The sequence below is a fragment of the Octopus bimaculoides genome, chromosome 9 (genome assembly GCF_046866305.1).
Source record: "Octopus bimaculoides isolate indiv1 chromosome 9, ASM4686630v1, whole genome shotgun sequence".
Taxonomy (NCBI): Eukaryota; Metazoa; Mollusca; class Cephalopoda; order Octopoda; family Octopodidae; genus Octopus; species Octopus bimaculoides.
In genome coordinates, this window is record NC_142936.1 from 87,084,286 (window position 1) to 87,111,800 (window position 27,515).

Here is a 27,515-nt window from a genome sequence, read left to right on the forward strand (position 1 = left end):
CCTGCTTTATCTTAACAAAAGTACATACCACCATCTCTCAGAGATTCTCATCTCATTTCATCTCCTTCACTGTAGCAAGGAACTCTGACAGAGGCTATCAACTTTCAATGCACGTTATTAACACAATATAATTGGTCAGTAATTATCTGGATATGAGCACTGCCACACAGGGGAATTAACGAAGATGACAGAAACCAACAAGAGAGATCTTATTGAAATGGTAGGAAAATCCTCCTCAAATTACATCCTACTGTCTTTTGAAAAGAAGGGAGAAAAAGAACACATTCGATGATGTAGTCCTAGATACATTGTCTGAATAGAAGACAGGATGGTTTCAGAATGTCTTTGATCACAGGTCAGCTTTATCAAGACTGATCAGCAAAGCTAATCCATGATCAAAGACTGCAATAAAACAACAACAATAAAGACAGGTATTTATAATTGGCTAAAAAAAATTTTTTAAGACAAAAATGAATTTTTTTTTTTAAATGAGACGTTAACAGTGATCCTGGATAAGCAGAATGTAATGTGAAACTTTAATATCACCTAATGTGTTTATGAATTGATATCATGGAGGAACCTGATCTTGGGTAGGGCAAAACACGTATCAAATATCACTGAAATATTTTTACATCACCATTTCAGATAGATAAGTAAGGGAGTGGGGCAAACATTATCCTTAAATGAATTAATATATAGTACATCTAGCCATCTCTTGCAAATGTGTATGGCTTGGAAGTATGTATGTGTATGGCTTGGTAGTACGGCTTACACAAATTTTGTTTTTTTGTTGGTACTTCTGTAGTCATGAGCATAGGCACCTTTTCAACCCCTTAGCCTCAAGCCAGCAGAACATCCAATATATGACAAATGGAGGGAGAGAGAGCTGCACCAATAATCAGCTGGTACTCATTACAGCTGAATAGATGGAGTGATGTGAAATGAAGTATGTTGCTCAAGGACATAATGCACTACCAGTCCTAGGAACTGAACTCGTGACCATATGGCTACAAGCCAAACTTATTAGCAGGTCACATGCCTTAGCATCATCATCATTTAATGCTCACTTTTCCATGCCTGCATGAGTCAGGCGGAATTTGTTGATGCAGACTTTCTATGGTTGAATGCCCTTCCTGCTGCCAACTCTCACCTGTTTGCAAGCAAGGTAATATTTCACATGGCCAAACATGTTCTTCTTGGAAATTAGGAAACAAACAACACTGCTTGTATGAAGACGATACTCATTTACAACCATTACAACCAAGATACCAAAACAAGCAGACACACACACACAAACAGGCCTCTTTCAGTTTTTATCTACAAAATCCACTACATTTTGTCCAGTATGCAAACGATTCTGCCAGCTTTCACCTTTCATAATAACAATTTGTATTGAAATTGCGTAAGCATACAAACTGATACTGGTGTATATGTTTATGTACCTTTCTCACCAACATATATCCCGCAGTGTGCATAATTTAAGTCATATACATGTGATTTAACACACAGGCACGCGTGTGTGTGTGTGTGTTCAGTTCCACTGCACGGCACTTTGGGCCAGTGTCTACTGATATAACCTCAGGCCAATTAAAGCCTTGTAAAGAGATTTGGTTAGACAGAAACGGAAAGAAACTTGTCGTATATATTATATAAATGTCTGTTTGTATTTATGTGTGCAGTCTATGTTTGTGGGGGGGGGGGTCTCTCCTACTACCGCTTGACAACCGGTGTTCGTTTGTTTAAGTCCCCGTAACTCAATAGTTAGGCAAAAGAGACCGATAGAAAAAGTCCGAGGTTAAAAAAAAAAGTAGTGGGATCGATTCGTTCGACTGAACCCTTCAAGGCGATGCCCAAGCATGGCCGCAAACCAATGCCTAACAAGTAACATATATATATATATATATATATATATATATATAGGAGGGAAAAGCGCAGCAAAAACTAAGGCAGGACGAGTAAATCATATATTCTTTTGTTGTCTTACCATTTCTGTCAATGTATATATATTAGAGAGACAGACAGACAGACAGACATATCCTCCACACTTTCTCTCTCTCTCTACGTTACAATCCACCAGTCTCTTACTGCTGTCAGTATATGCAGAAGTAAAAGGTGAAAGCCATTGCAAGACAGCATTTGTCACACTGACACACAGCAACTGGTCAATGTAGCAGCTAGCTGCTGCTGCTGTTGCTGCTACCAGTGACACATGCAAGCAGAGACACCACTGTTGACTTAATTGTCTATTTCCGTCTGTATAGACTTTAGCTAACTGCCGACACTAACAGACACACACACAGATCTATACAAGACTATAGACTAACTTACTCATTGCCGACTTCACGCTCGGTTTTCCACAATATGTGTAGAATACAGTGAGCTCTTAAACTTCGATCAACTGATATTATCCATGCATTCGATGGATAAAAACTCCGTTTAAGTACGTTTAAAATCTAAAAACAATGTGGTTGAAATATTTTGAGAATATTTGACAATAAAAATTACTCTGAATTACTGTAAATCACGGTGGCCGAACAGATGCCCCTTATTTAAAATCATTATTGCTATAACAATATGGTATTTATTTGTTTGAATTTTAATTACTAGAGCATTATATTGTTAATGCTAAGGTCGATTAAGAGATTTACTTTAAAAAATTGCTGGCCTTCTGCCAAAAATTAAAACCACTATTATTATTATTATTATTATTATTGTTGTTGTTGATATCATTCATGTTCGAAACTGAAAGGAAATCTCTAAGTTGCAAGAATAAGAAAAAAAAATATTGAGTCATTTCTGCTATTTTACTTCGCGATGAAGCCTCGAAGTGGTTGCTCGAGCTGCGAGAAATCGTTCCCATATTTCCCCTCTAATTACAACCTTCCCCATCGTAAACAACAATGACAATACAAAACTGCGACAGCAAAACAAAACACAAATGTCTCGAAGTATGTAGATGATTAACAAAACAATTCCGAACTATAAAACAAGGAAGTATTCCATTATGACAAATAAACTGGCCACACAACACAGCGTCAAGGGAAAATACCTTCCACAGTTACCAAACGAAACACCAGATTGTCTTTTGGAGAAAGTGAAACTACCACGTTAACGATTGCTACGTAAACACATACACACACGTGTGTGTGTGTACGTGTGAGTGTGTGTGTGTGTGTGTGTACGTGTGTGATGTCAACAACTGCTACATAGCGGTTGGCAAAAACGTATAATTGTCAACAGCGGCTGAAAAGATAAATAATCACTTGATGTCTCACGAAGTAACTAGCCGCAAATACTCCATATTTTCTTTGTGGATATATTTGAGGTCCATTTTTCCTGTCTGTTTAAGTTATATAGACGATGCCATAGCACTAACTACCTACATATAGCGATTTATTAAATGTATTTGAACAAAATAAACACATATGTGAACTTATATGCCTAGATATACATACGCCAAACATTCAATCACATAAGAGCCAACAAGGAAGTCTTTACATGGTCGATCAACTTGCTACAAAAGAGTAGCCAAATCTTCGTCAAATCACCGCCTCCTCCTTCTTAGATGAAAAGACGGGATTGTCACGGTTGGTCAGCTCGATCAGATCTGACCTGGGGCTAAACAAGAACTCAGTCACAAAGAGGATGCGGAACATATGAATATCGCGATAAAAAAAGAATGAGTATGTGGGAAAGTGGGAGAGAAGTGTGTGTGTGTTTGCGGGTGCGCGCGCATCTTTATGAAACAGATCCTGTGTTTTTATTTAAGTTTATGGTCAGCCCTGACCGAACAGACCAAATTATCAATGATATCCCGGACATAACCACATAGCATTTGCTTTCGTTTTATTTTCATACAATCTGACCTTTCTTTTTAAGGACGATTGGGAGATTTGATCGTTATTTCTAGCAGGTCGTTCGCCTTATAATGAGGTTCCATCCTTGGCTATGGAGAGAGCGAGATGAAGGAAGAGAGAGATGGGGAATGCGATGGCAGCACCAGCATGCAACTATATAACTGATGATACCGGCACAGCTCCTGTGCAATGGACAGATTTATGTTAAACACCTTTAAGCAACACACACTCACACAGGTTTCTTATATAGAACATGCACGCATGCATATGTGTGGATGTTTCGATTTGTGATTTCTCACCAAGAATCTTACAAAACAAATACAAGAATATACACATACACAAAACGTTACAGAATTTGAAGTGCGGAAGATTTGATGGTATATTTTTACATTCACATCTGCTTTGTGAGATGAGTGTAATAGTAAAATGATTACTGGGGAAAGGACAGAGAATTAATGGGACAAAAATGTAAAAGAATTCAATTTTTGGACAAGAAATTCTTTCACACAAGAAAGCAACCACTCAATTCCTTGGCCTCTTGTTTTTCCGAGAGTTAGTGATTGATAAACTACCGAAAGACGACCGATCTGAGATTACACAAGTCTCATGAGACGAATGTAATAGTAAGCTCACCCAAGTTCATGACTGGTACTTATTTTACCGACGGCAGAAATATTAATAAACCGACTTGGACAGGAATTGAACACAGAACATAAAGGACTATAAATACACAGCGCTCCCATAATTCTATCAATCTATATTAACATTGTGTACATGGCAGGAAAAAAAAACTGAAGACTACTGAATATAAGTCAGTCGCAATGTAGACACACACACACATGTATACATACATATATATATACACACATACACACCATGTATATATATATATATTTATCATGTGTGAGAAGGTAATCTTACTGTAAGTGTATATTAAGCCATTTAAGCAACATTCAGATTTCCCCTATAACATTACAGGAAGGATAGGGATGATTCGTTAAGTGTGTATATATACATATATACACACACACACACACATACACCCATAGACATAAATCCCATGCGCAATACTACACATTGACATGTGTGTTGCCAGATACATACAAACCTAATACGCAACCACAAATATACATACACACACACACACACACACACAAATACAACGCGCAGTAGCACACGGATTCACTTGTATGTGTGTGTCTATATGTAATTTTTTTTTTTTTTCAATAACCAATTAACGCAATATGTGAGGTCCGGTTAAATGTTTCTAATTTTTAAGTAAACAATGATTAAAATGCTTTGCCAAATCAGGTTTTTGAAACTGCCTGAAGAGCCAAATTTAGCGAAACGTATTGTCATATATATATATATATATATATATATACGCACACACGAACTACAAAAAGTCGTTGCCCCTAAGCCCTCGTTCTAACTGCTAGAGATAGCAGCCACAGCTCTCTCAAACCACACCCACCATCTTAAAAAGGAGAAAGACACATTAAATAATGTCCGAAATACAGTTAAACAGATGGGACGGTCATGAGTGGAATGCCTTTGATCAAGGTTGACAGAGTTGTAGCAGAAGAACAACTCGATCGGTATATAACGTACTACACTCATAAACAGCCGGTAACCTGTTGGTATATACATATATAGATATATTTAGATATATGTATATTCAAACAGTATATGGTTACAAGTTGTATGCTGTATATCATATCATACATCGGTGTGCGTGTGTGTATATATATATATATATATATATATATATATATATATATATATATGAAAAAATAGTGCGTTTTAAAAATTAGTGTGGTGTATGTGAATGGGTAAGTGTGTATAACTGACAAATAGATATAGTCATATATATATATATATATATATATATTAGACTATATCTATGGCATATTTTATATATTGGGTACACGTAAGGGGTGAGTGATATGGAAAGAGAAAATGGACAGAAAAAGATGAATAAAAAAGAAAGTAGATTTGTTTGATATCATTTTAGACTTTGATCGATTTAAACACAAATCCACATACACGCATATCGACACGAGTCTTTATATGTATATTTAAATGCATCTCAAAGGAGTATATATTTGCATATACACGCCATATTAGTTGGTCTATATGTATATATATATATATATATATATATATATATATATATATATATAAAACCACATAGCGCATTAAATTTATATACATAAACATATGTGTATATATAAGCATATGTATAGATACAGGTGTATATAATAAATAAGTATTGACACCCACATAGATTTTAGATTTATATATAAACAATACTTCTCTACAGACACAAATGTATCTGAGTGCATGTATATATATATATATATATATATATATATATATATATATATATATACGTGTATCTATCTTTCATGGTGTGTTGTAATGGAGTAATAGGACTTACCTCTCGTGCAATCTGATCCAAAGCTTGATCCTCGGCCGTATAGGCTTTCGTTGTTATTCTTCTTCGTCCTGAGTTGGCTGTAGAAGTCATTTTGGCGAATGTTTTACAAACCTTTATTTATTCCACTTCTTCCTCTTCCACTACTCCTTTGATTTAGCGTTTATCAATTAATTAACCTGACTTATTAATTAAATTAACCTCCTCGGATGTATGTTGGCTTGTCCTTATAAACGTTGACATAAAGGGTTGCGGTATATAATATATATATATCCTTATGTGCGTTTACATTATATTGTTATACACACCATTGTGTGAGAAAAAGGAAGACCCAACCCAAAATGTATTTGGTGTCGCCACAGGTTGTTTTACAAATGTGTTTAGCTGTATAATGTTTATGAATATATATGTGTGTATAAATATGTGGTATGTGTGTCTAAGATTGTGTGAGCACTAGATGCCAAAGGTATATTTATAGTTATGTATATTTATGTGTGTAAGTGTGTGTAAATATGCCTAAGTATAACTAGGAGTGTGTGCGTAGGTAAAAAGGTTGTGTCGGTATTCCCCGACACTTACAGATCGATAAACTATTATTATTAATAGTGTAAATCAGAATCATATACATGTATGTAAATGAGAATAGTGAAACCTCCAAGCACTACATTACATACAACAGCTACCTCTTATCATATAATGAAATTTTCTTATTGCGGGTGTTGTAACATACACACAGACACAAGCACGCACATACAATTAATTATAAAGAGGAGGAGGGTTGCTGTAAAAGGTTAATTATCGATTTTGTAGTCCCGGTAAAAATAAATAAATAAAAACTTGTGATAAATCCAGAAAGACAGAATGTAATATGTATATAGAAAGAGAGAGAAAAGGGAGACAGCAACGAAATGTGTTGTTATTTTTTTCTCTCTGCTGTCTTGTTTCTTTTTCCTTCCACAGCAATCTGAAGTTGAGGAGTTTGTTGTATCGATTGAATGACAATCAGCTGGACTTGAAGCACATGGATTTAAAGATATATAATTGACAACGGATGGAACGGAACACAACTTGATCTTGGTTGTTTCTAAACTGACGATATATCATCTATAAATATATATACATCTATCTGTGTGTATATATATATATATATATCTGTAAAGAGAGAAGAGAGAGACAGAACAGAAAATTCTGAAACAATTCAATCCACCATTTTTTGTCTCTCGCTCTCTCTCTCTACTTCTTTTTCTTTCTCTTTCTTCCTTTTCTCTCTTTCTATCTCTCTCTCTATCTCTCAAGTTATCAGTATAAACACCCGGATGTCAGCCTCGCTTTCACTCAGTTTCAGCCGAAGTAACTCTAGCGTCTGCTGGGACAGAGCATTCAACCGGAAGTTCGATGGATACCTTTCTACAAAAGTCATAGGCAACTTGCAACGCGTGAGATCTTCCAGCGGAAAATTACCTTTACTTCTTTTCAATAAAGCAGACCGCTTTTCGAAGAAAGGTTGCCCATGCCTGTTCTATACGAACACTTAGTATGCTAGAAATAATAGTCAAATCTCTCACAAATCGCATCCTACTGTCTTGAATGTATCTCGCATATGATTTAACAAACGAGGGCTCGAGGTCCATCAACAAGACCTCTTGTTCAGATACAGCTATAGTTACATGTATGCATAGCCTTGTGGTTAAGAAGTTTCTTTCGTAATCCCGAGGTGCAGGGTTTGATCCCACTGCACTGCACCTCGTGCAAGTGTTTTATACTTACATTCGGTGTAGTCACTTGACTGAATCGGTAGAACATTGCGCTAAACATCTTTTGACATTAACGTTTTTTTTTTTTTACCCCAAATAAAATCCGGTCCAGATGGACATCTTTTATTAATTTTCCAAGGGTCACTAAAATGATAGTACTAATCAAATACACTGACGTCGAAGATGACCTTTCTTTGACGAAGGGTCTGTCCCAAAACGTTTGTAGTTTCCTCTCCCCAAATCATTTCAAGAGTTCCATTCTAGGTTCAAACATTACCAAAGTTGGCGTCTCTTTTCAACGTGGGGGGGGGGGGCTCAGTAAAAATAAAGTACCTGTTATTTTCTATATTCAACAGGGTCCTCCCTAAAAATTTGTGTCCTTGTCAATGTTAGCAATCAATGATTCAGTTACATTAGCACAAAACTAACAGTTAATAAGAATGTCTGTGTGTTTAAGAACCTTGTTTTATGAGTGGATAGTTTCAGGTTCAATCCCACTGCATGGTACCTTAGTCAAGCGACATTTCCTATTGCCCTGGGCCAACCAATGCCTTGTGAGTAAATCTGGTAGAGTGAAACTGTGTGGAGGAACATCTGAACTGCAGGTGTGGCTGTGTGGTAAGAAGATTGCTTCTCAACCACATGGTTCTGGGTTCAGTCCCACTGCGTGGCACTTTGGGCAAGTGTCTTCTACTATAGCCTCAGGCCGACCAAAGCCTTGTGAGTAGATTTGGTAGACAGAAACTGAAAGAAGCCCATCATATATAAATAAAAATGAATATATTTGTGTGTGTGTGTGCGTCTGTGTTTGTCACCCCACCATTACTTGACAACTGATGGTGTGTTTGCGTCCCCGTAACTTAGAAGTTTGGCAAAAGAGACCGATAGAAGAAGTATTAGATTTACAAAGAATAAGTCCTGGGGTCGATTTGTTTGACTAAAGGCGGTGCTCCAGCATGGCTGCAGTCATTTGACTGAAACAAATAAAAGAATGCATTATGTATATATACATAAATATACATTATATACACAAATGTGTGTCTGTATATATGCTTCATATTCAGTATTGGTTTGTTTATATCCCTGTAACTTACTGGTTCAAGAGATCAAAAGAACACCTATCAGATTTTAAAATAAGTATTATGGTCAAATTGTTCAAGTGCAGTTCCCCAGAATGACTGCAGTCCAGTGAGTGAAACAACAAAATATAAATGAGAAAAGATATATTTTGATATTAACATGTATTAGGGTGCCAAGCTGGCAGAATCATTTGCAGACCTGGCGAAATGCTTAGTGGTATTTCGTCTGCCATTACGTTCTGAGTTCAAATTTCGCCAAGGTCGACTTTGCCTTTCAACTTTCCAGAGTCAATTAAATAAGTACCAGTTACACACTGGGGTCGATGTAATCGACTTAATCCCTTTGTCCTTGTTTGTTCCCTCTATGTTTAGCACCCCCACCCGTGGGCAATAAAGTAATAAATATTAACATGTATACCTCTTTATGTAATGGTGGAGGGAATCTATGGAAGGAGTAGACTCAGAAAGACGCGGGACAAGGTGGTAATAAAGGATGTTCGGACACTGGGCCTCACTGAGGAAATGACAAGAGGCCAGGAATTGTGGTGGTTTGCTATACTTGAGAAAATGAGTAAAACTAAATAAAATCACTGTCGTCCATACATACAGGCTTGTCCTTTACAGCTGCTGGTACCACATAAAATGCATTCGTGCTGGTGCTGCATAAATGCACCCATACGAATGGCACATAAAAAGCACCCAACACACTCTGTAAAGTGGTTGGTGTTAGAAAGAGCATTCAGCCATAGAAACCATGCCACAACAGACAATTGGAGTCTGGACAGCTCCTGTCAAACTGTCCAACCCATGCCAGCATAGAAAACAGACGTTAAACTATGATGATGATATAGGCTGGTCCATAGGCCTATTTCTCAAGAGTTTCCATGTATGACATACAGTTGCTTATTCGGATAAGTCAAACTGAGCAAAAAGACATACTTATCATTCTGATGGCAGATGTATTGAAGAAAAATTTCTAGAACTACAGAATAACAGGATAATGGATTAGTTTAATTAAAACTATTGCACAGTACAATTTGTATTGAGTATTACAACAAACACTGAGAACATACAGAGAATAGACTTCCTCAAACATCCAGGAGAATCCTTAGAAGCAGTAGACAGCTTCTGTCACCTAAGCAACCATGTTAGTAGTGGAGGAGGAAATTCTGAAAGCATAGTTGCAAGAATACGAACAGGTTGGGCAAAGTTCAGGTATCTACTACTTTTATTGGTAACAAAAGGTCTCTCCCTGAGAGTGAAAAGCAGATTGTATGATGCCTGTGTATGCACAGCTATGCTACATGGCAGTGAAACATGGTCTATGACTACAGAGTACATGAAAAGGCAAGAAAGAAATGAAACCAGAGGCATCAATTGTAGTCTACAAAAGAGAAGACTGTGCTGGTATGGTCATGCAATACATATGGATGTGAACAGCTGCATAAAGAAAGGCTGATCTCTAATTGTAGAGGGAATCTGATCTGTAGGAAAGGTAAACTCAGGAAGACATGGGTTGCAGTGGTGAGAAAGGATCTTCAGATGTTGGACCTTACAGAGGATATGACAAGGGACTGAGACTTCTGGTGGTTTGTTGAGCTTGAGAACACACATGAAGGTAAGTAAAACTGTGGTTGTCCATACAACTAGGCATGTTATCTACATCCCTGTCTCAGCCAAGAGGTCCTTGTCTTGAGGGCTCATGTATGCTGATTTCACACAGAAGCATCCATATTGGTGTCACATCAAATCCATCTGTGGAACCTGGGTGGCTCTCCAGTTAGTCAGCTCCTGCCAAACCATCCACCCTATGCCAGCATAGAAAACAGGCATTAAATAATGATGATGATCATCATCATATATGTATATATACATGGGTGCCAGTTACTTGACGCCGGTTTCCATTGACTACAACTAGGATTTCACTTGGTTTGACAAGTCTTCTCAAGTACAGCATGTCGCAAAAGGTCTCAGTCACCTGTCATCACCTCTGTGAGGCCCAACATTTGAAGGATGCTTTTTACATGCCACTGGCATGGGTGCCAGTTACGTGACCTTTAATAATTGAGTTTTCCCAATTAGGCTTGACCAGGGTCTAAACACTATAGTTAGTTTAGCTCCAGTGAGACCTGAGGTCAAAAGTGTTCTACCCATAAATCCAGAGGAGAAGTGCACTCGAAGATGTAGAGTAGTTAATATTATAATGGGGGAGGTCGGTTTATGGGGTTAATCTGGATTTCTCACTCGTACGGAAGCAGCATGATGCAGCGGGGGTAAACCAGCATATGCTGTCGGGCCCCGCTGCTGGTATTGGGGGTTGCGTTCTATGCCTTGACCAGAGCATAGAACGGGGCTCTTTGAGCTGAGAAATTAATGGAATGCCTGGTGTGTGTCTTGTTGTGGCTACCCACTCCTAAAAAAAAAACGAGGAATAGGCCTGGGTATATAAAAAAAAAAAAAATAAAATATATATATATATATATATATATATATATTGCCCACACTCACGCACACATACACACAATCTTTAATTAATTTCAGACTTTGTGCTGAGACACTATCTACATTCATCCTCGTAACTTATTTTATAAACATCTGAAAGAACGGGTTAGGTAAAAGTAGACCTGGGAAATTTGAACTCAGAACTTGAAGGGAGGTAACAAAATACTACAACACTGTCCTCCGCTCAACCAATTCTGCAAACTTAAACAGGAATATGTAAATAAATGCCTTTTTAATCCCTCCGACTTATCGGTTCTAAGAAAACACTGCGTACCAAGGGAATTCCGTGTATATATCTAGTTTCAGTTCCCCTTCCCGTAAAGTTTTTCATTCTCTACGCTGAGAGGTTTGCAATCTAGAGAAAGCACTTTTTTTAAAAGAAGAAATACTGACAAAGTAAACTGTTGCGTGACGTCATGTACCTGGCCGTTCGCGCTAATTTACCAACTTTGTAAACAACCCAACCATCTGCCTGTCTGCTGACTTACCTGACTGACTGACTTTACGGGAGAGTCCCGTGTCAAAACTACTTAGCTGTGTGAACCACAGGGAGTTCTATATTTTCGTGCAATCTGTTAGAAATAGCAGCTAAATTTCCCCGCAAATTACATCCCTAATGTCTTGAAAAAGAAGAAATACATTAGATAACTGCGTATCTAGCTTGAATTACATTGGATATTATCCAATGTCGGCCAAGCTTGATACGCAATATCCGAGAGAAAGACTTTATGATTCTATGGAACGATTTTGATCAGAGGTCTGCTGAGTCAGGGCTGACCTGGGGTTGAACAACAATAGTAACGTGTATCACGTGACTGTAAAATTACAGGTCAGCTCCCAGATTATTTATCTTTGTTCTTTATTAAGGTGTCTTGTTCGTCCACCTTTCTTTCACTTCTCCCTCTCTCGAGTGTGCGTGTGTGAGAGAGAGAGAAATCTGAGAGGGCGGGAGAGCTATGTAAGGCATGTTAAATAAAAACACGCCCAACCAAAGGTGGCGAAGGTGTATGAAACTGCGAAACGAACGAAACATTATCTGTTGAACAACTAAACTAGTTAACTCCATATATACACCACCGACATTACTACATTACCTATCGCTTATCACTTAACATCAGCATCATCATCACCATTCTCATTACCTGCACTATCGTCGTCATCGTCGTCGCCATTAACTTTGTCGTCATCATCTTAATTATTCTCATCATCATTGCCGTTATCATCATCATCATCATCATCATTATCATCAACATAATCATCGCCGTCGCCGTAGTCATCGTCGTCATCATCATCATCAATAACAACATCAACAATGTCATTTTAACGTCTACTCTTCTTTTGCCATCAGAGATCAAATCCCAACCAGCTCGCCCTATTTTCCGCTACCACTCACTTTAATCTTACCTAGGAGTCTGACAGTAAGGGAACGGAAAGAGTGGACCATACCATTCTCATTACTTTCTAAACCTCAACATTTCAAAGTCTGAGTGATACCTTTATTTTTTTTTTTTTTAGTCTTTTAGGTTTCATATATTTATTGAATGGTTTAAACAGAGGAGTAACAGCAACATCACACACACCCACACACACACACATACTTGGCCTTTTTTAGTAGCTCTGGTAAAGGAGGAATTTGTCTCCAGACTTGGCTTGAATGATTGCAACAATGTGTGCTCTGCTAAAGCACATTTATTCTTTTATTCTTGTACACTCTCTACAACAATCCTTCTGAAATTGTTGATAGCCTCTAGCTCTACTTAGTTTTGCTCACTAGCCAAAGTGAGGTACCGTGGTGTGGCCATCAGTGTGCACTGCCAACTTCCAGGAATCATATGTAAGAGCTGTGTAGTTGTCAGAGACCAGTGTTCCTGTTCAAGACTGAAGATATACAGCCAACAGGTTTACAAAGGTACTACTCGTTACACACTAGGACAAAAACTACTCTGTAACATTTGCTGGCACTCCGTCGCTTACGACATCGAGGGTTCCAGTTGATCCGATCAATGGAACAGCCTGCTCGTGAAATTAACGTGCAAGTGGCTGAGCACTCCACAGACACGTGTACCCTTAACGTAGTTCTCGGGGATATTCAGTGTGACACAGTGTGACAAGGCCAACCCTTTCAATTACAGGCACAACAGAAACAGGAAGTAAGAGTGAGAGAAAGTTGTGGTGAAAGAGTACAGCAGGGTTCACCACCATCCCCTGCCGGAGCCTCGTGGAGCTTTAGGTGTTTTCGCTCAATAAACACTCGCAATGCCCGGTCTGGGAATCGAAACCGCGATCCTATGACTGCGAGTCCGCTGCCCTAACCACTGGGCCATTGCGCCTCCTCTGTAACATTACCTTAAGCATATTAGACACATCTACAAGACAACCCCACACCCATTACATTGTGTAATGTGGTGGATGGTGGACAAGCAAAGACAATGTGGGGTCAAGCGTACTCCTATATCTTGTTGATGATGAAATAAAATCTCTAGTGCTGATATGATTACAGGTACTCACTATAATCTATAAAGTGGTTGGTGAATGGAAGGGTATTCAACAATAGAAGACAAAGCCAAAACTGAAGCTTATGAGTGAGATGTGTACCTCTGACCCATCTAGGAGGTCAGTGTCTAAATAAGAACTGGTTTAAATTGTAACAAACCCAACCCACATTAGTAAGGTAAGTAGACATATGATGATGATGATGACGATGGATGATTAAATGTATCTATGTACACATACATACATATACATTAATGCAAAACATGCATACAAATTAAGCACTTGATTAAAATAGCTTCACTGCTTTACTGCTGAGAAATAAATACAGAATAATTAAATTTGATATCATACATTACTGAGAAAGACAACCTGCAGACTAATGGCTTGTCTGTATTACTCTTTGTTCTCTTGTTAAATTCATTATCATACCTGCTCACTGGTGTTTATAGAAATGGATATACTGAATCTAGAAAAAACAGCCTTTCATCTTTTCCTTGTCAACGTTCTGAATCTGTATGGGCCAAGTATTAAACACATCAACTAGCAATTGGATCTCCACAGACACTGGAATGAAATTTGGTGCATTTATAGTGGTAAAATGAGGAGAAATTATGCTCAGCTAAGATAGCCTATAAAATACACTGGCCTGACAATACAATCATGGAGATATGCAAGAATTACAAATATTTGGGGCAAGATGAGATTGACAAGTATAATGAATCTTTTAATTAGAAGAAGAGAAAACATATTCACCTCAACAGATTTTGAAAATGTAGGCATTACACTTCTGAGAATACAAGCTTATCATTTACTATATTTTTGAAATAAAACAGGTGTGAATATATACATATATATATATATATATATATATATATATATATATATATATATATATATATATATATATATATATATATATATATATATATGTATATATGACTGCAAAGTCGTGAGCTTGCAGAATTGTTTCTGCACAGGTCAAAGTGCTTAGCAGCATTTCTTTCATCTTTACATTCTGAGTTCAAATTCTGCTGAAGTCGATTTTGCCTTTCATCCTTTCAGGATCAATAAAATAAGTACCAGTTGAGTACTGGGGTCAACGTAATCGACTTACCCATCCTCTCCAAAATTGCTGGCCTTGAGCCAAAATTTGAAATCAGTATGTGTGTGGTTGCATAAATACATGCATGTGAGGCAATGTGATAAGAGGTTTGCTTCCCGATCACATGGTTCCAGGTTCAATCCCATTGCATGGCACCTACTATAGACCCAGACTGACCAGAGCTTTGTGAATGGATTTGGTAAACAGAAGCTGAAAGAACCCTATTGCATGTGTGTGTGTGTGTAAGTGGAGTGTGAGGTTTTTATGTTTTAAGCGGTGCAAGAAACAGTACCTGGAACCTGGAAACCCTTCAACTAACTGTAATTATCCAGTTCTTTCTGAAACCTCACTCTTTCAGCCTCTTTCATCTTCTCATTTTCATTCTTACATCTATAGGAATAAAACAATTTTTTGCTCTCAAAAAACACCGTTCTTTCCTGGAGGTATGTTTTTTAATACATATTTGATGTAAATAATTACCTGCAGTTCAAAACGTTTGGAAAGAAGTCATCAAGAGAAACTGAAGGCAGTAATGCAGAAAAGGTACCATAAAGTGATTACAATGGATTGTTAACTTGATGTTTAAAAAAGGCTTGGTGCAAGACAAAAACAAATCACCCACTTAAACAAAACATTAAAGCTTGCAAAGTTTACAATGCAAACAATATGAGACAACAGAGAGAGAATTAAGTCAAGTGCTCAAGAAGATTCAATGTTAATTGCTTGGACTTCATTTTTTTCATAGATCTAATATAATGTTTAAAATAGAATGGCTCCTGAATGTATGGATTAAAGATCAGATCTGATGTAATGTATCAATTAGCATGATGATGATTAAAAAGAAATAGCCACAATTTTATATGACAATTACAGAAAAAGGAGGGTGAAGTCTTTGTTGTCACCAACGTCATCGCCACCACCACTGCCATCGTCGTCGTCATTGTCATCATTATCATCATCATTGCCATCATCATCATCATCATCATCATCATTATTGACATTATTATTTCTAAAGTGGTAGAATTGTTAGTACACTGGGCGAAATGCTTTGTGGCATTTCGTCTGTGGTCGTGTTCTGAGTTCAAATTCCGCCAAGGTTGACTCTGCCTTTCATCCTTTCAAGGTTGATAAAGTGAACACCAGTTGAATACTAGGGTCAATGCAATTGACTTACCCCTCCACCGAAATTCTGGTCTTGTACCAAAATCTAAAATCAATATTTTTATTATTTCTTGCCGGTAAAATCTGGTTTGAAAGATTAAAGAAATGTTTGAATTTGCACATCATAAAAATGACGCCAATTCTGATACAAAGGCTGCTTTTAAGTTGAAGAATATTGATTGTTGAAATAGCACTTTTCCTGGAGCTCATTCATGCCAGAACTTTTATTTCTTGAGAATAAAAATCAAAAGTAGGGTTTAACCGTTTCAATACTAGCCTGGCTGTAACTGCCTCTGGCTCTGTACTACAAATGTCTTGTTGTCATAAGTTTTGAATTAAAATCTTCCACCAGTTCCTAACACCAGCTTAATGATAACTAAGTTATTTTACGGAATTCTTTGTTATATTTAAAATCAATTGAAAGAAACACAGAGCATCTCAACAGAAATATGGTAACAAAAGGGTTAACAAATGACTGATTTAACCCTTTTGTTACCAACCCGGCTGAAACCAGCTCTGGCTCTGTAATACAAATGTCTTGTTTTCATAAGTTTTGAATTAAAATCTTCCACCAAACCTTAGTCACAATTTATGTTCCTAACACTAGCTTAATGATAACTAAGTTATTTTACTAAATTCTTTGTTATATTTAAAATTAATTGAAAGAAACAGAACATCTCAACAGAAATATGGTAACAAAAGGGTTAAAGCTTCCAAAGACCATTTGAAGCTTATTCCAGGAGGAATTGTTTCTGGTGATATAAAATGAAAGCTCCTACTCATATATCATTCTGAAAGCCCAAAGACTTTCAAGGGTTATGCATTGTTTAATCTACCACAGAACTTCCAGATCCAGGGGTTGTAGTTTTGCTGCATCACACTTCTTAATTATGATTTCATACTGTCAAGGACATAGTAATGCAGAGAACACAATGATGTCGTCGTCGTTGTCGTCGTTGCTGCTGCTGTTGTTGTTAGTGATATTTCTTTAGCTCCAGATCAGCCCTAACTCAATAGACATACAATCAATTGTGTTCCAGCCATGACTATCAACACATGATAATGTATTTAGGACTACATTATGTCACAGGTTCTTCTATCAAGTTATTGCTATCCATGTCAGCCCTGATTCAGCTGACACATGATAAAAAAAAATGTCCCACCAGTGACTGTTCCATCTTTTATTCTGACCCAGTACATTTAAAACAACACCACCCAATGTGTCCTTCATCCTTTTAAGAAAGTAAGGTATGGTTTGGGAGAGATTTGTTTGCTATTTCTAACAAGTAGAGTGACCATGTAGGAACACCCTTCATTACCAACAAGGGTAACAGTTAGCTGATCTCGTTTTCTCTTCCTTCCATCATAATTGAATTGTTAATACGATTTTGTTGATTAAAACATTGTGTTAATCTGTTAATCCCTCATTCTTGCGACACACAACATATTCCATTGTCAAGGTACATAGTGAAGGAGAGAGTGCAGTGTAAAAGATTAGATTAGAAAACACCGAAGCAAAAAATAGGATATATTTGGGTTCTGAAAAGGAACTTAAATGAAAACAACTTGATTTAAATAAGGGTTAGTTTGTGATTTTTTGACCAGCTATTTAGACCCCTAAGAAAACCTACTGAGGATATAAACAATAACTTACCTTGTGATTTGTAAAAGAATTAGCCTTCACTTGTGGCAAGAACAAACAATTAACCAATCACAATAACTTTTAGTTCCTTCATCAGTGAACTATGACAACAGTGAGTTGAGATAGCATTTTTAGCTGTACCTATGTTGTCAGCAGTCATCTGTGAAAATGATCTATTGTAACAACAGTGAGTTAGGATAGCATTTTTACCTCTGTCATCCTCACTCGACCGTGACAAGGACCAGCTGTGACAACGGTCACCTTTAAACAACAGCTATGTAAATAATCAGAGATTTACTGTGTCAGACAAAATAATCTACTCACAGTTTCCTTTCACTATAGAAGCCTTCTGATGTCAGGTAAAGTGATATGGCTGAATGATCAAAGGTGTACAGGTATGTTTGGGTGGTTAAGTTTTCTTTGATGTCACTTGCTTCCAGGTTCACTCCCATTGTGCCACACCTTGGCAAGTGACTTCTATCATAGCACATATTAGAAGAATATATTCTAAGTGTATGTTGGTTGAAAGAAACTGATATATATATACTGGACCACTGAAATCTTCAAGTTTTTTTCATTGTCCCGAGTGTCAAACTAATACACTCATTTGTTGTTCACGCATCTATCTTCATCTTTTATTTCCTATAAATTTCATTTATATATATATAGGGAGAGAGAGAGAGAGATTTACACACATACACACACACATGTGTCTATGTGTTTGCAGGGGGGCGAGTCCACATGTGTTTTGCTAATGCAAATGATACAAACATTGGTAAGGGAAATGAAAAACCAGTGGTCCTAACATTCTTTTGTATAACTTTTTTCTGTCCCAATTTACAAATACTCCCTTATCACCACTACAGTGAAGCAGTGATTGGTCCACTGGGACCTACCACCGATGACTGTGATATGAAATAAACTGATTAATAAACAGAGGGATCAGGACAAATGTTCAAGTTGCCTCCTTTCTCTTTCTGGGTTATCCCTTCATCACGGCGATTCTGCCAGCTCGCCGACCTATCTTGCGAAGATATTGGTTTCAAGTTTTGGCACAAGGCCAACAAGTTTGGAAGCGGGGTTAAGTCGATTACATCGATCCCAGTGTTCAACTGGTACTTATTTTATTGACCTCGAAAGGATGAAGGGCAAAGACGACCTCAGCAGAATCTGAACTCAGAACGTAGATGTACGAAATGCAACTAAGCATTTTGCTGAGAGTGCTAACGATTCCGCCAACTCGCCGTCCTATAATGCGTAAATATTGATTTCAAAATTTGGCACAAGGCCAGTAATTTCGGGGGAGAGGTAAGTCGATGTAATCGACACCAGTGTGCTAATGATTCTGCCAGCTCACCGTCCTGTCTTGCGTAAATATTCTTTTCTACTCTAGGCACAAGGCCCGAAATTTTAGGGGAGGGACCAGTCGATTAGATCGACCTCAGTACGCAACTGGTACTTAATTTATCAACCCGAAAGGATGAAAGGCAAAGTCGACCTCGACGAAATTTGAACTCAGAAGTAAAGGTAGATGAAATACCGCCAAGCACTTCGCCCGGCGTGCTAACGCTTCTGCCAGCTCGTCACCTTTGCCTTGCGTATATATTAAAAAGCAATTTGAAAGGAAGTCAAATAAATAACTAAAGGGAAATAATTCCTTTTGTATTTAAGATCTAATTATTTCCCTTGAAATTTGTTTCTCACTTCCGAAGTTCAACTTGAATTAACACATAAAGCGCGATGGGTCCCGATCGTGACCGTCAGGCACAGATCGACAGGCCCCGATCGTGGCCCAGATAGATGCGTTTAATTTATGGGTGTTTGTTGGTATCTAATGTCACCCAAACGCTCCGGTACCCACCAGAATGCAACAGGACTAATAGTTCAACTATTGACTTTTCAGATGATGTAAAACATGCCACCATTATATACGAAGAAGATATTTTAACTTTGTTTTGTTTTTTATGTGTGTATGGTAGTCTCATTTTCATAAAATGTCCTCATCCCAGCGCTTTATGGGTTAAACACATGACTACGATTTATTTAATCATCTCGAAAGAAATGAAGTAAAACTGTAAACGTGATCATAAAAGAACCGTGGATTTATGTAGGAATTAAATGATCCAGTAATAGTTTTTCTCGATCCGTTATATAAATCCTCAGGTTTTAAATCCGTTGTGTCATCAAGACTGATTCAGGGCAATTTTATTATCATGCACTCTCATACTAATTGTTACTCAGAGGAGGAAGTCCCTGAGATTGGTGGGAGGAAGTTATCTTCAGACCAGATACCTGATCTACTTGTTACAGAGTGAACTCCACTGAATGTACCCAAGGGTCAAATGATGGTGTTAAATTGAAATCCTTGTGACAGGAAGAGTTAATAGGTCACCATTTATAGCAGTGTGATGAGGAAAGAACAATAAGATTTGAATAAGTTAAACAAGCGATAATTTATTCCTATCATAATAATAGAAGATTACCAAAGGGAATGGTGTTAATACTACAGTCTGGAACAAACATTCAAATTACTTCCGTTCTGCTGGATCTTATGATGACTGTGCTGTGCTGAAGACAGGCAACGACTGGTTGAAGACAGCGGTGAAACTGGCTGGTATCTGGTCAATGGTGGCTGGCCTAAAGACACCAACAAAGAGCAGAAGAAACTGGTGTTTATATAACCATAGGGTGGCTCCACAGGCCAAGATGGTCTTTCCCGTGTAGGGAACAAATTCTGTTACAAACACACAATTGACAGTTAAAACTGACCAATACCTGCAACTAAATTGACCAACAACTAGGTCATGTGACTTGATGCTAAGAAATGCCAGTCATCAAATTTGGTTTGATTTCGAATTCGATTTCGATTTCACTTGCCTCAACAGGTCTTCACAAGCAGAGCTTAGTGTCCAAAGAAAGAAAGGTACGCATAAGTGGGCTGGCTACACCCCTAGTAAAGGCCACGGGTTATGGTCTCACTTGTCTTGCCGGGTCTTTTCACGCACAGCATATTTCCAGTGAGGCCTAATGTTCGAAAGTCGTTCTTCACCACCTCATCCCAGGTCTTCCTAGGCCTACCTCTTCCACAGGTACCTTCAACCAGTAGGGTGTGTCACTTTTTCACACAGCTATCCTCATCCATTCTCACAACATGACCATACCAGCGCAATCGTCTCTCTTGCAGACCATATATATATATGAGTAGCTGTGTGGTAAGACGCTTGCTTCCCAAACACATGGAAACATGGTTCTGGGTTCAGTTCCACTGCATGACACCTTGGGCAAGTGTCTTCTACTATAGCTTCGGGCCAACCTAAGCCTTTTGAGTGGATTTGGTAGACAGAAACTGAAAGAAGCCCTTCATATATAAATATATATATATGTATGTATGTATGTATTTGTGTGTCCATGTTTGTCGCCCCATCATCGCTTGACAAATGATGTCGGTGTGTTTACATCGCCATAATTAAGCGGTTTGTCAAAAGAGACGGATAGAATAAGTACTAGGCTTACAAAGAATAGTCTTGGGGTCAATCTGTTTGACTAAAAGCAGTGCTTCAGCATGGCCACAGTCATACGACTGAAATAAGTAAAAGAATATATATATATATATCATGTATATACATACATTTTTCCCTCTCTCACAATGTGGGAGAGAGGCACAAGCACATACACAGACATATACACACGCGGCAGTAACTTCCGCCTACCAAAGCTTCGGGCAGCTCGGGGCTATAGCAGAAGACACTTGCCCAAAGTGCCACGCGGTGGGACTGAACCCGAAACCATGCAGCTGGGAAGCAAGCTTCCTAACCACACAGCCATGCCCGCGCCTACAAATGTGTATATACATATGCGCAGCACTATTCGTGTGGCAACTTTCTACAGCCGGATGCCCTTCCTGCCACCAACCCCCACCTGTTGCCAAGCGAGGTAGTTTTTTTCCATACATACATATGTACATGCATACATGTATGCATGTGTGTGTGTGTGTGTGTGTTTGCTTTGTAGCCATGTGATTTTAAGTTTTATGTTTCTGCTTGATAACACAGGCAAGTTTCTTCTATTACATATATGTGCATACATGCATTCATGTCATCATCGTTGTTTAAACATCAAGTTCCTGGCATGGGTTGGATGGTTTGATGGGACCTGATGTGTCCAAGGACTCCATTGAACTCCAGTGTCTGCTGTGGCAATGCATGCCTTCCCTAATTTATTTCTTTACTGCCCACGGGGGGGGGGGGTAAACATAGAGGGGACAAACAAGGAGAGACAAAGAGATTAAGTCAATTACATTGACCCCAGTGTGTAACTGGTACTTATTTAATTGACCCCCAAAAGGATGAAAAACAAAGTCGACCTCAGCAGAATTTGAACTCAGAATGTAACAGCAGATGAAATACCACAAAACATTTCGCCCAGTGTGCTAATGATTTTGCCAGCTCGCTGCCTTTCCTAATGCCAACCACTTGCAGTGTGCTGGGTGACCTTTCCATGTTACCTGCAGTATTGAGGTCACCATGCAGTTTACGAGACTACAAACCCTGAGCGTCAGTTTGATGCTAGGGAACGAGGTGATTACTACAAGGGTTGGGGTAGTAGTGCAGATTCCTGTGTAGGGATCTGCATGGCTTCTCACATCTAGAAGGAAAGGGATGGGGACAGAAAGTGTGGTACTTTTTGGTTATCTCACCCCCATTAAAAAATTGGGTTATCTCACCCCTCCCCCTTTTATGAAAAATATCAGTACTTTTGGTCATCTCCTCCAACTAGAAAAAATTGTTTAACCCTCAATAAAACAAAGAAAATGAAAAAAGAGTGGCTGTGTGGTAAGTAGCTTGCTTACGAACCACATGGTTTCAGGTTCAGTCCCACTGCGTGGCACCTTGGGCAAGTGTCTTCTACTATAGCCTTGGGTTGACCAAAGTCTTGTGAGTGGATTTGGTAGATGGAAACTGAAAGAAGCCCGAGGCTATAGTAGAAGACACTTGCCCAAGGTGCCACGCAGTGGAACTGAACCCGGGACTATGTGGTTGGTAAGCAAGCTACTTACCACACAGCCACTTCTGCACCTTATAACATCCAATAACATTCTTATAACAAATCATACAATGCCTACTGAGGAGGCCAAAAGTCAAAAATGTGTTGAAGTATTGAATCAAAAGGATCTAACTCTTAATCCAGTCTCTTGTTGCCACATTAACTCAATTTTTTAATGGGGAGATAACCCAATTTTTTAATGGCAATTTTTCAATGAGGGTGAAATAACCAGAAAGTACCGAAAGTGTGAAGGCTAAATATATGCATGAATATTGACATTCCACAGCTTAGCATGTCACTGCCTGAGCAAAATGGTGACATGATATTTACATTCCTTGCTGACATTACAAATATTCAGTCAGTGCTTTGGTAGAGGAGTGGAATAACTAACTAGCCTTTACTTGAGGAACAGGTAAGGGTAAGGCTTACCAACGAGGAGGGCATCCGGCCATAAACCATTGCTATAAACAAGTCTTCATCCAATCGATAGATAAAAAGACCATAAACACACACACACACAAATGCCCACACACTGCACACATACACATACATACATATATATGTGTGAACAAGCACACACACATGCACACATACATACATGCATGCATACATACATGTGTGTCTGTGTCTGTGTGTGGCTAAAATATGTTTGACCATGGGGAAAAATATTTTACTTAGAAACAGGCTCCAATCTGCCAAATCAGATTGGAGCCTGGTGTCACCTCCTGGTCCACCAGTCCTCATTCAAATCGTCCGACCCATGCTAGCATGGAAAGTGGACGTTAAACAATGATGATGATGATGATGATGATGATGAAACAGGTGAGGGTTGGCAATAAAAAGGGAACCCAGTCATAGTAAATTGGTCTCAATAAACTCTGTCTGACCCATGCAAACATGAAAAAGTGGACGTTAAATGGTGATGATTAGTTTAGCAGATCATAAAATATCAATAAGCAACTCTAATAGTAACTGATGCTTATATACCAACTTCTGAAACATCAAACACTATTTAAATCAGTTGAAGTGACAATTCATTGTAATCTCTATAATAGAGACAGAGATCTATTGTCAGAAAGGTGTAGACTTTAAGTTTAATGGATGTGAATTGACTTATGAACAGAAAGGACAAGTGTGTGGGTGAATGTCTTTGTGCGGGGGGGGGGGGGATAAAAGTTTCAGTTATAAAGTGTAAGAAACATAACAGCTGTTGATGATGTGTTTAAACTTGAACAAATGACAAAACAATAACAAAATCTGTGACAGAAAGGAAAAAAATTGTGACATTCTGATATACATACATACATACATACTTACATACATTCATACATACATACATACATACAAATACATACATTCATACATACATATTTACATACATACATCCATAAATACATACATACTTACATACATTCATACATACATGCATACAAATACATACATTCATACATACATATTTACATACATACATCCATAAATATATACATACATACATACATACTTACATACATTCATACATACACACATTCATATGTACATACATTCATACATTTCCTTTATATACATATATATATACACACACACCCATATATATATATATTTCGTTTTTAAGAAAATGACTCTCCCCAGACACAACAGTATATATATATATATATATATATATATATATATATATATATACATACATATATACATATATGAATGTCTAGATATGTGTATGTACACACACACAAATACAGAAAGAGAGGGGGTGAGAGGGAGAGAGGCTGGGTGAGAGAAAGGGCAAAGAGGCAGACAGACTGAGAGCAGCTGGATCTAACACTAAAGTATTTATTAGATGGAAGAAATGTTTGTGCAAAGAATTCAAAATGTCATAGTTGTTAAACGGGTCTATATTTCAATGCAGACCTGTTAAATTTCAATAAACACAAAATAACTAAAACGTTTAGCTAACACAATAAATAGCATTTGGTTTATACTCTAAAATCATTTGACCTACCAGAATTACATTGCACTGTGCCTTCAGATTGTATATTCACAAATAGCATGGAAGACAATACAATACAGTGTGCTGGCTGGCTGGCTGGCTGGCTGTTATTGAAATTATAGTGACCAGCTGCCAGTTTTGTGGTATCTGGCTACTAATCATTGGAAGGTTAAGAATGCCAATAACTTTAAATATGAAAGAATGAGAACAGAGGAATCAATGAATACTTTTAAAATGAATTACTAGCAAAACAATTGGAAAATAATATCTTTCATTTGTTTCAGTCATGAGACTGTGGTCATGCTGGGGCAACTGGTGCTTACTCTATCAATTTTTCTTTTTTTTTTTTTGGCAAACCACTAAGTTACAGGGATGTAAACACACCAACACTTGTTGTTAAGTGGTGGTGAGGGACAGACACAGGTACAAACACACATACACACACATATACAACGGGCTTCTTTTTGGTTTCTGTCTACCAAATCCATTCACAAAGCTTTAGTCAGCCTGAGGCTATAGTAGAAGACACTTACCCAAGGTGCCACACAGTGGGACTGAACTCAAAACCATGTGGTTTGGAAGCAAACTTCTTACCACACAGTCACATGAAGGAATATTTATAATAATAATAATAATATAAATAATATATAAATATACGCATATATCCATACATATATGTACATACCTACATATATATGTACATGCATATATGGGTACAGGACGTGAAAAAATGTTGAACACAATGAGAAACGAAAACATAAAAACGAACTTTTTTTCGAACAACGAAAAAAATAAAGAGAAACGAAATATGCAGCATAAAGAGTATACCCCTTCGTCAGTTGTCCCTGTTCCATCTACTCGGCTGTGTGGTAAGTAACTTGCTTACTAACCTTATGGTTCTAGGTTCAGTCCCACTGCATGGCACCTTGGACAAGAGTCTTCTGCTATAGCCTCAGGCTGACCAAAGCCTTGTGAGTGGATTTGGTAGACAGAAGCTGAAAGAAGCCCATTGTATATATGTATATATCTAATATAATAAATGTGAAAACTAATTTCCGTGTGTCAGTGTGTCACACTTAGACCACACCTCTCTCACTTTTCAATGACACTTCTACTATTCCTCATGATGGGGTGAGAGTAATAGTAGGCATAAAGATGGTGAGGGTGGTGGCAAAGACAGAGAGAGAGAGAAGGAAAAGAGAGGGAGAGAAAGAGAGACAAAAAAATTTAGGGAGAGTTGATAATGTTTTATTAAAAGTAATAGTGTTGATGGTGGCAGTGGGAGTAATAATAAAAGAGAGAGAAAGAGTGAGTGTGTGAAAGAAAGAGGGAGATGATGTACAACTTTGTTAAACCATGTCTCTTTGACAGAAATTCCTGTCGCCAACATACTGAATACTATCCTCTAAGTGATGGCTGCACCCCATCCATTTTTCATTATTTTCTCCATCCTAAAAGAGGTCACCATCCTTGAACTCATGTCTCATGCCAGTAACTATACAATGGTAAAGAACTAAATAAATAAATTAATGGTAAAAGACATTCCAAATTGAAACGAAATCCCTCCCCCTCCCTCTCTCTACCTATCTATTTGTCTGTCTATCTATCTGTCTATCCATCTATCTATCTATCTATCTATCTATCTCAATGGTGGTGGTGGTGGCTAAGGCAGGGATGATGGTGATAGTAAGTGATGTAAGGTGGTGAGCTGGCAGAAACAGCACACCAAGCGAAATGCTTAGTGGTAGTTCATCTGTCTTTATGTTTTGAGTTCAAATTCCACCAAGATCGACTTTGCCTTTCGTCCTTTCAGGGTCGATAAATTAAGTACCAAAACTCCAAAGCAAAGATTTTTCTATGCATGCATTAATTAGTGAATGTTAAGTGGCTTTGCAAACTACTGGAAGAATTTGTCAGAAATCTCCACTAAGGACTAATAATTTTCCTCCAAGGAGTTGCTTGTCATTCACGACTTCCTGTAGTGTGCATTTTAAAGTTTCAAGAAGTATGTTGGTGGTACATTGGGGCTTCCCCCCACACCAACAGTTGCACATCATATAAAAGGCATCCAGATGCATCATTGAGACATGTCACATTGAAGCCAATGTTACAGGAATGGGGAACTGAAAGTGGGAATGAGAAATGCAGCTGAACTTCAGCAGTGTCACCGTGATACCAGAGAAAGCTGTAGCAAGGGCAGTTTCACTGTTTTTGCAAACATAAGACAGCAATAAGTTTAACAGGAAATTCTTGCCTGTTACACCTGGAGCATCAAGGAATAAGCAAATCCCTTTCGTTGTTGTCGATTTTTTTGTTTTGACTGTTTCAAAGACAATCCTGTTCATTTTTGACCACATCAATGTAATTATTGTAGTAGGTCTCTACTGAAGGATCTATTTCATCTTGACAGGTGCAGTCTGTTTTTGGTTATTAGCAGCAGGTAAATCAAAATCAACTG

General features: G+C 38.0%; 1 protein-coding gene across 12 annotated transcripts in view; it reads right to left on the bottom strand.

The window, feature by feature from the left end:
• Positions 1 to 25,169, bottom strand: part of LOC106869544 (leucine-rich repeat flightless-interacting protein 2) — a 217,385-nt gene extending 192,216 nt beyond the window's left edge. For 10 of the 12 annotated variants that reach the window (XR_016243241.1, XR_016243240.1, XM_089357981.1 and 7 more), the window contains exon 1: positions 6,298 to 7,529. Coding sequence is in view for 8 of the 12 variants with exons in the window: in XM_089357981.1 (XP_089214107.1) it covers positions 6,298 to 6,387 (90 nt within the window). In the remaining 4 variants the exon portion in view is untranslated. Of the gene's footprint in view, positions 1 to 6,297; positions 7,530 to 18,039; positions 18,397 to 25,069 lie in introns of those variants that run through there. The other 2 variants (XM_089357978.1, XM_089357977.1) reach the window with 2 other exon arrangements.
• Between the last annotated feature and the right edge of the window lie 2,346 nt (positions 25,170 to 27,515).